The sequence below is a fragment of the Cokeromyces recurvatus genome, assembly GCF_025118155.1.
Source record: "Cokeromyces recurvatus strain NRRL 2243 chromosome Unknown BX663scaffold_7, whole genome shotgun sequence".
NCBI classification, from domain to species: Eukaryota; Fungi; Mucoromycota; class Mucoromycetes; order Mucorales; family Mucoraceae; genus Cokeromyces; species Cokeromyces recurvatus.
In genome coordinates this window covers 753,210-766,049 of record NW_026251393.1, presented here as the reverse complement: position 1 = coordinate 766,049, position 12,840 = coordinate 753,210, and the positions used below count along the sequence as shown (strand labels likewise).

The window sequence follows — 12,840 nt, the reverse complement described above, 5'->3', positions numbered from 1 at the left end:
TCACGTTTATTAATATGGGGCATTATTTTGTAGTCTTCTTTTATTTTAATCTAACCTGATTGATCATAGCTCACTCCCATGTGAAAATTATCATTACTACAATAAAAATTCACTATGGTAACTAAACAAAGCGTCCTTTATGATAAAAAAAAAGCCTCTAGTTACTCCATATTAAGCGGACCAGCAAGCCAGTAATGAAAACTTCATTTTTTGGGAGCGTCATAGCTTAAATATATAATTCAAGGAGCGATGTACAAAACTATTTTGAAGGATAATCTAACTGATAATACATGTAATAAATTGAGCCTCAGACATCCTGATCTGATCTTTTTTTTTTTTTAAAACATACGTCAATTGTGGTCCTCCACATGGTCTTTTTTTTTTTTTTTTTTTTTTTTTTTTTGAATCCAATAATATAAAATATATGGTGCTTACTTAAAATCTGTCTCAGTAGATATAATATACTTCCAAAAAGCATTAATTAGCTATATGAATGAATAGATCATGCATAGCATAAGGTGATTACTACTAAAGGATACCAAAATATGATTGAGAGTATATTGTATCATTTAGAGACGTGTATCAAAATCATAGATTGTTAGATAAAGTGATCAGATCACCATTTATATGAAATTAACTTATTTATTAGATGCTCACTCAGAAAACTATATATGTTCAAAATAGAGTAGTATAAAAGCTACCTTTTACGAATAGAATAAATATTCTTGTGATACTCATTTTCATCTATAATAGTATTAATAATACTGAGCAATATGTAAAAAAAAAAAAAAAAAAAAAAAAAAAAAAAAAATTATCATAGTGGAAATATACAGCTATTTGCCCTAGCCTAATATTTCTTCAACATAGTGTAACCGTTGGTTCCCAAACTGCTTAGGTTTGATAAAAAAAAAAATAAAAAATTAGTTCAAAGCATCCCATGGCCTTTTTTCTTCATTTTACGCGATATTTCAGTTGTTATAAGAATAAAAACTACAAAACTATAATTTCTTCTATACTTTATTATTTACAAGTTCTTATAAATCATCTCTATTTTATTATTAAGCAAACATGAATACATTCTTTTGAGCTGTACACATCTTTTTGGCTCTATCTGTTCCAACAACACGTTCTAATTTTAAGAAATCATATTTAGAAAATAAGGCTGTACATGAAAAGGTTGCTTCTTCTGCAGCACTAGCTTCATTAAATTTGAGACTTAAAAAGTTAACGATTTCCGTATAATAGATGGGCTCTTCTGGTAGACCATAAAATACAATATGAAAAGCACCACGAATATTATATCTAAGATAAGTGGTTAATAAAAATAAGTAAATATATAAACAAAACAAATCCAATGTAAACAAACCTTCTAAAGAAATGAAGTCTTTCTGTATACAAAAGGAAATTAGTTCGACCATGAAAGAATTGTGATCTTGCTCGAGTAATTTGACTTCCAGAGCTATATTCTGAACAAGGCTCATATGAATACCTGTTATCTTCAAAGTAATTTCTTATTCTAACAAAGTCAAAATAAGAAGGAATAAAGATAAGGGTATGTGATTGCATGATAGCTGACTTCCTAAGTGCTGGTAAAGTCTATACATACATACATACATATATGTATATACAAAAATATAAGTACATATTATTTAAGTAAAGATATTGTACTATTACCTTTTCAATGAAATATTTATATCTTGTATCGTTCATAGCCTTTAAAGAAGGAGCATCGATACGTGTAAAAGTCTACAAAAATAAATAAATAAATAAATAGTCTTATTTTTATCCAATTCACTTCTTCACAACTCACCTGTTGTACTTGAGGAATGACATCGATAATCGAACCTTCTTCATAAGTACGCTTAATTTTTAATTTACCAGATACATTCTTCATATGTTTATTAAATAATGCGTTAAATTCGGGTGTTAAGAAATCCGCAAAGATAAGTGTTTGTCGAAGATATTTGGCTCTATTATTGAAATGATATATTCATTAAAGACTTTCATATATAGAATACCTTCTTTTTTTTTGTTACTTACTTTCCATCTAAATACCAATTTCTAATTCTAGAAATATCACAGCCATGAGTATCTTTTGGGATTAAATTCATATGTTCAAAAATATGTTCAATATGTTCCCAGTTTTGCATCAAGAAATGATTTGTTTGATCCAAAATAACCATTTCGATAGATGATAAATAATCAAAATCTCTCTTCTTATCACTATTATATCATACTTATTAGATTCTCAATATTCAAATAATAACCCTTCTTCTCTATAAATACCCTTCTGCACCAATTAAAGTACGTAAACCTAGAGGCGAGGCAATAATGATATCTGCATTATAGAAATTAGCATAAAGCTTCAACGATTTCTTTGAAAATTTGATGCCCAAACGAAAATGATCGTCGATATTGCCTTGAAAGTTTTGCAAATAATCCAGAGGCTTTGTAGTATCAATAGCTTCTTCTTCATGTAAATTAAATTGTTCGTAGAATCGATTTTTATTATCATGTTTTTCCACTCCTGAAAGCTTGATTAAAGTATCAACCACATCAATCACAGTATTTCTAAACGGTAACAAAATCAACACCTTGGGTCTAGTAAAACCTTGATCACGTAATTCACTATTCGAAGAGTATAAGTCATTGTTATGTAATCAAATAAATAATTTAATTTTACCCAATATCCTTTTCTTCTTTTTGTGCTTTGGCAAGTCTATTATTATTCCTTAAGACACGCTTTCGTGCTCTGCATAATTTAACTTAGTTTTCTTTTCCTTTTCATGTAAATAAAAAAAAAATGCCTTACTTTGTAATATGATTAATTGCATGAAGAGCGTAAGTATTTCTAATCTCTTTCGCATTATCCATTGTACGATTACAGAAAAGTACATCACGGTAATTATTCATTTGTGTAAAAAGATTGTTCTGAAGAGGAGTAAATAATGCTATTAACATATAAACCAGATTAGCTTAATCCTTCCTCTAAACGGATAGTTCTCCTTACCTTTTTTAACTACTTTCTTATTAGCTTTAATCCAACATTCAGATACACGCTCACTCACTTTCATATCCGTTAACTTTTTAATTGTTGGCATTTCTTTTATTGTATCATCTGGCTCAGTGGTCAAAACGTTCAAGTCCAACAAAGTCTCATCATGAATAATTTGAGAAGTCCATTTCTTTTGTTCTACAATTGAAATCTTTTCATCGAATGATGTAGGTTGTTGATCAGCAAATCTAATATCAAAGAGATCATCTATTAAGAAAAAAAAAAGAGGGGGTAAATACTGTTAACATTTGTTGTAATTTTTCGTTTGCGTAAAATTTACCATAAGATTGCTCTCCCTCGTCTTCTTCAGCATCACTTCCCACGTAAACAATTTCTTCATCTTCATCATTTTCTTCAAAAGGATCAGCTTCATCTTTATCAGCAGACTCCTCCTCTTCTTCCTCATCATCAAGATTTGTTTCCTCATCGTCTACCAAATCTTCTGTTCCTTCTTCGTTTTCGTTTATATTTTCTTCTTCAATATTTGTATTATTCTCTTCTACTTCGTTGATAATAGGTTCATCAATACCTTCTTGTTCAAGTTGAATCTTTTTATAGAATTCTTTTTGTTTTGAGCTTTTTTTTAATGAATTCATAAGTAAAGAATAAGGTGAAGGCTTCTTCCAATCTTCTCCTTCCTCATCTTCTTCAGATTCCTCATCCATTTCCTCCTGTGAATCGCTAAATTCACCTTCAGCACGTCTTCTCTCTTCTTCTAACTCTCTATCCAAATCTGTTTCAGACACAATTCTTCTTCGTCTAGTATAAGGGAAAAAAAAAAAGGATATGTCCATCAATATTTTCTAATATTTTTAAATAATATGGCTTCAGTTTTCTTTTTTCTTTTTTTTTTTTACTTTGTGCCTTCTTCTTCATCGTCTTCGAAATCCTTTGGTACAAGTTCACCATAATCTTCTAAATCTTGCTTTTGTCTTCTAGAAAGTTGGCCATATTTAATAGGGGCTTCCTTTCTTTTTGAAGCTTTAGAGCTTGCAAGTCCTGATACATGGGTACCAGATACTCTATTTTTCTTTTTACTCATACTCTTACTAATTGCAGATCGATCCTTAGCCATTTTTTATTATTATTATTATTGTACTATCTATGTACAAAAGAAACTATTTATATTTATATGTGTATATGACTTTTTTTTTTTTTTCTCTCGCTATCTCTCTCTCTACATGATTTACTTTTTTTTTTAAAAAAAAAAAAAAAGTGTCTCAATGAAAAGCTGTCACGATTATGCCTTTGTGTCTATTTCAGCCACAGCATAAGTCTGCATAAATCCAGTAACTCCTTTGAATTTTTATATATCAGCTAATGCATTGCTTTTTCTTCCTATTTCATACTCAAATATTATGTTATTTAAAAGCAGAAGCATTGTTTTTATATATGTAGCTTTCTTTTCTTTTTTTATTATTATTATTACTGCTACTACCTTTTTTTTTCTATATTTAAATGATATTTAAATAAATAATAAAAAAAAAAAAAGTTCAAGACATACAGAATCAAAGCCTTCATTTTTGTTTTGTTTTGTTTTGTTAAAATCCTTTACATCCTTTTTATATATTATATTTCTATAAAAGAAATTCAAACTATTAAAAATTATATATTTTAAGCTCTGCTAAGTTCCAAGTTAGCTAAAATATCTTCACAACGATTGATATTTCGTAAGAACCAATCACCATAACGACGACCCACCTTGCTTTCAGCAATGTGAACAACATCTTGTTTTAAACAGAAATCAAGATCAGAAGTAGGCATATATTCACCTTCCAAAAGATCACCACTAACCCATTTGTATTGACGTGACTTTTGCTTAAAGATCAGCAATTGGGTTGTAAGTTCTTCTGAGTCAATTTCCAAAAACTTGGCCAACTTTTCAATACCCATAGAGGTATATAATTTCATGAAGGAACGAAGGATAGGAAGATTAATTTGGTTCTTAATATCAGACATGAATACCTTCAATTGGTGTTGATGGGGATCAGCACCTTGACCAGTGGGTGAAAGGAATTTAGGACAAGCAAATTGGAATAAATCAACGTAAACAGGAAGTGATTCTTCTCCCTTTTGCATCTTGAAGACTTGTTCACCATATTTTTCACGGAGTTGAGAATGAATATTTTCATCTAATCTGGTAGGGCAAAGGGCAATACAGATAGCTAAAAGGGCATACATTTGATCTCCTTTCTTGGCAATTTGATCAAATTGATATGAACGAGAATGATATTGTTTGGTTCTTTGAATGAAAGATAAGACTGTAGAGAAGGCCTTAATAGCATCAGCATAACGACGAAGCATCATGTAGGCAAAACCAACATAATAGTAAGTTGTAACGTGACAAGCAGTTACACGAGCAAACATGGCCTTCTTATTCAAAACAATATTATCCATCATCTTTAAAGCAAGAATGTAATCACCTAATAAACAGTGAACTCGGACAAGGCCAACTATAGAGAAATAACCCAACATCTTATAAAGAGATCGAGATCCAAATTCTCCAGCGGCTTCCATCATATCACCTCCATTCTTACTTACTAATAATTGTTCGTTGATACGGGATTTCTGAATAAAAGAATAAAGGACATTTAAAACACTGTAGCAACTCCAGATTTGGCTGTTTTCTTGAATCATGGTAGCTTCAGCATCTGTTTTGTTCTTGGTACGATCACGGAAATTACAGTAAGATTGGAATTGATAGATGAATTCATCAATAATATCCCAGAGCCATTGATTAGGCAATTCTAGGGAAACAGGTCCATCAGAATCTATAAAAGAAAAAAAAAACAATATAATGTTAATCGCGTTTGTTAAATAGCAATGCATATTCTTTAATGTATATACTCAAGATGTAGTTAAAGAGATCACAATAGTTTTCGTATGAATGAAAACGTTGTTCCAAAGTAGGAGTCAAATGAGCATAGATGTGGCGGTAATAAAGTTCACGATATAAAGTCAAAAAGACTTGATCTATATTTTACATCATTTTACAAAATGAAAAAGAAAAAAAATTTTTTTTTTAGTCAATTTGCACGTTATTACTATGTAATGTTCCTCATTCTAATAATTGTTGATTATATTTTTACCATCATTAACAAGAGGAGCAATAACTTCAGCTTCAGGCCAAGCTTGCTTTTGATAATACTTCTCGGTCAACTTATTGAAAGAGTTATCATAAATGTTGTGAAGCTCATACACGTTATTATCAATGACATTGCGATAGAAATGAAGAATGAAATTTCGAACACCATCGGGAATTTGAGTTGTAGCGTTTTGAGTAGAAACAACTGTATAAAAAAATAAGGAATTTTTGTTTTGTTTTTTTTTGTTTTTGAGTTTTCATTTGAAGAAATGTATGCATGCTTTTCATACCTTCGGTGTCAAAGCCATCATCGACATCGTTATTTTGAGAGTAACGAGCTTGAGCAACAAGCTCAACCTCAGCAATTAAATCGTCTTCCTCAAAAGTATCTTGATACATTCTGTCAATTAACAAAAAAAAAAAAAAAAAAAAAAGTCTTCCCCCCCAATAAAAGAAAAAAAAAAATAACTTACAGTATATGAAAGAACGCGAGTCACACAGCTTCTTACACTGTAGAAAAAAAAAAAAAAAAAAATAATGCCCTTATTAAGCCACCAAAATTAACTGAGGTAACTGGTTTCGAATTCAAACAAAGCAAAAATTATATCTCATTTTAGTGCAGTGTTTCCCTCTTTAGCAAATATAAAATGTCCATTCAACTTATTAGAAAGGCTGTTCCTGAAGCTGATGAGGCAATCATAGAATATATTGACGGCTACCTTCGAGAAAACGATTTTGATGAGGATGAGGATGCTATTTCTGATTTCATTAAACCTATATTAATTGATGCAGGTGGTGATGAGGAAAAGATTGATGAATTATGTGAGCATTTATCAGAAATGTTGCAAGCTAAACAAAAGAATACTGCCCCTGCTAAATTATCAAAACTCGAGCATTCAATTACGATGGGTAATCAAAGTGGACTTTCTGCTACTGCCTCAATTGGAAGAGGTTCTGTAGACTTGGAGCATGCCTCAGGCCGTCGTGTTCAGTCTCAGGTCAATCAAGAAAAGCTGCGCAAAGCAGAAGCAAAGATTGCTGCCAAGTTAGCCAAGCGTCAAGAGAAGAGTAACTTAAAGATTGAATATGAAGCTTCTCGTTTGTTGAATGAACAAAAGGCTTTGCAAGATGAGTACAAGTTATACAACCCTATTCTTGATTACACAACAACAAAGGGCAAGAATAAGGATATCAAGATTGAGAACTTTGATATTTCCTTTGCTGGACGTCGTATATTGACTGATGCTAATTTGACGGTTGCTTTTGGTAGAAGATATGGTGTTGTTGGTAAAAATGGTATTGGTAAATCTACCTTGTTAAGAGCAATGGCTCGTCGTGAAATTGCTGTTCCTCAGCATATTTCTATTCTTTATGTTGAACAAGAAGTAAGTATTCGAGATAAACTAGGAGATTAAATAAATATACACATATACTTATATATTATATTTATAGGTTCATGGTGATGATACTTTAGCAATTGATATGGTCCTCCGTGCTGATGTTTGGCGTGAGCATTTACTTGAAAAGGAACGTGACTTGACAGCAAAAATTAATGATATTGAAAGCAAACAAAGTGCAAATGAAGTAGAATTAACAGAAAATGAAAAACAATCATTAGAAGTTGAAAAGGATAAATTGAATATTGAACTTCGAGAAGTTTTCAATAAGCTCACAGAAATTGAAAGTGATAAGGCTGAAAGTAAAGCATCGGCTATTTTAGCTGGTCTTGGTTTTGGACCTGATCAACAAAGGAGACCTACTAAAGAGTTTTCTGGTGGTTGGAGAATGAGAATATCTTTAGCTCGTGCTTTGTTTTGTAAACCAGATGTTTTAATGCTTGATGAACCTGATAACATGTTGGATGTAAAGTATATTATATACAAATATGTATATAAATATGTGTATTCATTTATTATTATTTTTTTTTTTTTGGGATTAGATCCCTGCTATTGTTTGGTTAGAAAATTATCTCAAGACTTGGCCAAATACATTGCTTGTTGTTTCTCACGACAGAGAATTTTTGGATGAAGTTGCTACAGATATTTTATATATGCACTCTGAAAAATTAGATTATTATAAGGGTAACTTTACTAACTTTCATGCAACAAAAGAAGAGCGTCGTAAAGCCCAATTTAGAGAATATGAATCACAACTCCAATATCGTAAACATCTTCAGGACTTTATCGATCGTTGGAGATATAATGCTAAACGTGCACCACAGGCGCAATCTAAAATTAAAATTCTTGAAAAATTACCTGCTCTTGAACCACCTGAAGACGAAAAGATTGTGACCTTCCAGTTCCCTAATCCTGACCCACTCTCCCCCCCTATTCTTCAAATGTCAGAAGTTACCTTTGGTTATACAGCAAGTAAGACGATTATTAGTAATGTAAATATTGATTTAAGAATGGATTCACGTATTGCTGTTGTTGGTCCTAATGGTGCTGGTAAATCTACTATGTTGAAATTACTAACAGAAGAAAACAAACCTGTATCAGGTACTGTTCATCGCAACGGTCGTCTTCGTATCGCTTACTTTACACAACATCATATTGATCAACTTGATTTAACAAAGAGTGCAGTAGCATTTATGGCTGACCGCTTCCCTGGTAGAACAGAAGAAGAATACCGTCGTCATTTAGGTTCCTTTGGTATCACAGGTATGGTTGGTCTTCAGGTGATGAAGACATTATCTGGTGGTCAAAAATCTCGTGTTGCCTTTGCCATTCTTAGCATGCAAAATCCTCATATTTTAGTACTTGATGAACCTACTAATCACTTGGATATGGAGTCTATAGATGCTTTACAAAATGCACTTGCTCAATTTAAGGGTGGTGTCATTATTGTTTCTCACGATGAAAGATTTATTAATACCGTTTGTAATGAAATCTGGATTTGTGAAAGTGGTAAACTTAACAAGTTTTCTGGTACTATTAAGGACTATAAGGAAATTATCTGTCCTAAAGATACTCCATAAACTACATAGATTTTATACACACACACACATATATATATATACATATATATTTGTTTTTGTTTGTATAATAAGAGAAACGAATACACATTCACTCATCATGAATACAAATATATTCATGTTTAAAATAAATGAAGTTGTATAAAGCATAATGAATACTTTTTTTTTTTCTTTTATTATTATTGTTATTATTAAAATAAATAATTTTTTTTTTTTTTTTTTTTTTTTTTTTTTTTTTTTTTTTTTTTTTTTTTTTTTTTTTTTTTACACTTAAAAAAAAAAGAAATAAAATATAATAAAATAGGCCTACTATTGAATATACAGATATGAATAGTGATTCTTTTTCTTTTCTTTTTTTTAAATAACCTTATTTGATTGTATACAGTCTGTAGCATTACAGTAGTAGCCGTAGATAGTTCTGAAAGTTCGGCAACTGTAAGTAGCATTAAATGTACAGTAGTCACGATCGTTCATTTCTTGATTTTCATGATAGCAGATAATTTGACTATTACGATGACAGTCCAAACCACCATTTTGCAAAAAGTCTTGACAGAGAACAGCTTGTTTCGATGTACAATCTTTGAAAGTATACTCTTGTTCAATTGGGAGAGCATAGCTTGAAAGAACAAGCAAGTGAAATAAGAAAACAGATTGAGGAATGAGCTTCATTTCTTTTAAATTAGAATTATATACCAGAGATTAAAAGTGAAGAAAAGAAGAGAAAAAATAAAATAAAATAAAATGAATTTATATAAAGTTTATAAATGCATTTTTTTTTTATGGAATTGGATAGTATAAATCCAGGTATAAAACATACGCAAAGTTGACCCTTATTTTACCTTTTTTTTTTTCTTTCTTTCTTTTTACTCCCTTTCTTTGTGTATCTGCCCCTTTTTTTTGCACCCTTTTCTAATTTTATTTTTAGAACTGGATTACATAATTATGATTGTGGCGTAATATTTTATGCTTTAGATAAATAATAAAAAACATGAATATAGCATTGAATTAACATTATACATGACGAATAATTCATCTGATATTGTATAATAGCATCGTTATTTTGTTTGTTTTCTCTCTCTTATCTCAAGCTTAAAAAAGTAATTTTTGGGCTGTTTTTTTTTGTTTTGTTTTGTTAATCAACATCAAGATAAAAACAAGAATACAAAGTTTTTGTTTTCTTAAACTTGTACAAGATAGTAGCTTGTACAGAAGTATTAGCTTATAAACTTATTTTTAGATCAGTTTACATTCTAGTTCTAATATCCTGTGTTTACAATGTCATATTTATTCCCTTACACTAATAAATAATGCAGCATAAAGTACTACCTTTTCTTCTTTTTAAGATCTACGCCTTTCAAATTCATGAACTTTATAAAGTTAAGATGACTCATAAATGAAAGAGGATGTATACAAAATGATATTGATATTTATTTTGTTGAATATACAAACACATATATAACCCTTTATGTATTTGTAATAAGGGTCTTTTTGTAATTTTTATTTACTTATTTATTTTTTTGATGTTATAGATTAAATAGAAAGCACGTAATAATGATAAATTTAGAGCATGATTAGATCTTTTACCAAGATAATAAGGAATAAAACATTGTGATCAACAACAAAAAAAAATCGTTATCTGGTTTGATCAATAAAAGGAGTATTTACTAAACAAATGACGCTTATCCTTGAAACATCTATAAGAGGGATTTACTTTTTTTTTCTTTTCTGGGTTATACTATAGTAACATGTTATGTAACTACAAGTCATAAACTCGTCAGTTATACGCCCAAAAAAAACAATAATATTGTTTGTTAATAAAACTATTATTTATTATTTATTAGATTATATAGTGTGATTAATGATGTGTATACACATGTACGCTATTATGGTGCTTTAAAATAAATATAAAGAAATTATATTAAAGTTGCAACAGCGTTAAATATACATGTAGACATGGATAACAAATACTTATGACTTATATGTCCTTCTTACGTAAAATCAGGGTTTATCTACTTATGGTATAGATCTTATCCGAATATTGTAAATTCAAATAGAACTCAATCTAGGATATAGATAGACGATATAAAGTTTTATTTTCTCAATCTGATACTATCGGCTCTAATCTAGCCCGTAAGAGTCATGCAGACCCTTTTTTTTTTTTGGCTTGTGAATTAAAATAGTATATTGAATCCAAGTCGAAGCAGATAGTGCGAAAGGAATAAATGTAATACTGTCTAACTAAGGGTTTTAGTCATATAATTGGAGTCAGTCATTGTTCATCTTTAAATAAATGGGTTTCGATATTTATAATATTAAAATAGCAATAATTTATCCTGTCTTATTGGTATAAAAATGTCTGAAGGATATAAATATTATTTTGGAAGTCTCTTACAGAATCTTCAACAACGAACACATGTTATTAAAGTATGATTCCAAGAAATATTAAACAATCTTTAATAACTTGAATAGTTTACCTAATAATAAGAACAATAAAAGTCGCCCACCAATGCCCATATATAATGCCAGGGTAAAGCCAAAAAAAAAAAAAAAAAAAAAAAAAAGAGGAGTATGAATTTTTTTCTTTTAAGGTGGGTCGTTGTTAATAGTATCGACATTATTGTGGAGAACTTTTTTTTTTTTTTCTTTTGATATAAATATTATTTAAATGGCTTCATTTCTAAGAAATATTTGTAGACAACCCTATTCTCGACAATTAGCAACTCGTTATCTAAGTGCAACTGCTGTCGCATCTGCATCGCCTTCTCATGGTTTACTTCGACTGAAAGAATATTATGATAGCACCCTGTCAGAAGATTTAATGGTATTAGGGTATGATCATAGTCGTGTTGCACCCCCAACTTTAAAGATTCCTGATCTTGAGGTACAAATAAAGAATGCTTTAGAAGCAACTAATGAGCAAAAAGAACAACAACCAGTAAAGACGAAAGAGGCTGTTCGTACTCGCAAGGGTGGTAAACCAGTCAAGCCAATTCAGCCTCTTAAGAGTCCAAAGACAATTCCTCATCTTGATAAAATTGTACTTCATGCTATGATTAAAGATTCTATTCATAGTAAAAGTCATTTATTATCCGCTTTTATGGCCTTTCAAAGCATCACAGGTGTTCGTCCTGAAGTCGTATTTGCTAAAACCTCCGTTGCTAATTGGAAATTACGGTAAGGAAATAACAAAAAAAAAACATTTAGTTTTTGCAACAAACTTATACATGTGTGTATATATATAGTCAAGGTATGCCAGTTGGTGTCAAAGTGACATTAAAAGGAGAAGAAATGTATCAATTTATGGACAAATTGATTGAAATTGTTCTTCCTCGTTTAAAGGAATGGCCTGGACTTTCAATGACAGCAGGGGATGGTAATGGTAATATTGCGCTTGGCTTTCCACCATCTGCACTTGCCTTATTCCCTGAAATTGAAGGTTCCTTTGATGTTTATCCAAGAATGACAGGCTTTGATATTATTTTTAATACAACAGCTTATACAAATACTGAGGGTCGTTTATTACTTTCTGCTTTGTCGGTACCTTTTCAAACAAACAGCAAGAAATAAGTTATTTAGAATATTTATATACACCCATTATACACACTCCTACAAATATATTCATTTATATGTATAAAAAAAAAAAAAAAAAAAAAAAAAAAAAAAAAAAAAAAAAAAAAAAGACAATGACAATGACAACAATAAATTGTAACATATACTAGAAGTTAA

General features: G+C 30.3%; 5 protein-coding genes across 5 annotated transcripts; 2 read left to right on the top strand and 3 right to left on the bottom strand.

The window, feature by feature from the left end:
• Positions 1–999: 999 nt before the first annotated feature.
• BX663DRAFT_503540 (uncharacterized protein) lies at positions 1,000–4,214 on the bottom strand. The gene is made up of 10 exons (XM_051526782.1): positions 3,913–4,214; positions 3,336–3,814; positions 3,011–3,262; positions 2,813–2,951; positions 2,684–2,752; positions 2,287–2,628; positions 2,041–2,223; positions 1,811–1,970; positions 1,675–1,746; positions 1,000–1,596 (listed from the first exon to the last, which is right to left on the bottom strand). The coding sequence occupies exons 1-10, from the start codon at positions 4,128–4,130 to the stop codon at positions 1,303–1,305; spliced, it is 2,208 nt and encodes a 735-aa protein (XP_051384774.1). The 5' UTR covers positions 4,131–4,214; the 3' UTR covers positions 1,000–1,302.
• Positions 4,215–4,438: 224 nt separating this feature from the next.
• Positions 4,439–6,563, bottom strand: BX663DRAFT_503537 (RNA polymerase I-associated factor PAF67-domain-containing protein). The gene is made up of 5 exons (XM_051526781.1): positions 6,431–6,563; positions 6,145–6,345; positions 5,903–6,028; positions 4,559–5,826; positions 4,439–4,503 (listed from the first exon to the last, which is right to left on the bottom strand). The coding sequence occupies exons 1-4, from the start codon at positions 6,537–6,539 to the stop codon at positions 4,670–4,672; spliced, it is 1,593 nt and encodes a 530-aa protein (XP_051384773.1). The 5' UTR covers positions 6,540–6,563; the 3' UTR covers positions 4,439–4,503; positions 4,559–4,669.
• A 140-nt stretch (positions 6,564–6,703) lies between these two features.
• BX663DRAFT_451457 (P-loop containing nucleoside triphosphate hydrolase protein) lies at positions 6,704–9,273 on the top strand. Its single transcript, XM_051523759.1, has 3 exons — positions 6,704–7,525; positions 7,593–8,003; positions 8,080–9,273. The coding sequence occupies exons 1-3, from the start codon at positions 6,788–6,790 to the stop codon at positions 9,115–9,117; spliced, it is 2,187 nt and encodes a 728-aa protein (XP_051384772.1). The 5' UTR covers positions 6,704–6,787; the 3' UTR covers positions 9,118–9,273.
• Positions 9,274–9,371: 98 nt separating this feature from the next.
• On the bottom strand, positions 9,372–9,890 carry BX663DRAFT_503534 (uncharacterized protein). The gene has a single exon (XM_051526780.1). It carries the CDS (start codon positions 9,781–9,783, stop codon positions 9,472–9,474), a length of 312 nt encoding a protein of 103 aa, XP_051384771.1. The 5' UTR covers positions 9,784–9,890; the 3' UTR covers positions 9,372–9,471.
• Positions 9,891–11,779: 1,889 nt separating this feature from the next.
• BX663DRAFT_430973 (ribosomal protein L5 domain-containing protein) lies at positions 11,780–12,681 on the top strand (the record flags this gene model as incomplete). Its single annotated transcript, XM_051522840.1, has 3 exons — positions 11,780–11,995; positions 12,032–12,288; positions 12,357–12,681. The coding sequence occupies 3 exons, from the start codon at positions 11,780–11,782 to the stop codon at positions 12,679–12,681; spliced, it is 798 nt and encodes a 265-aa protein (XP_051384770.1).
• Positions 12,682–12,840: the final 159 nt, after the last annotated feature.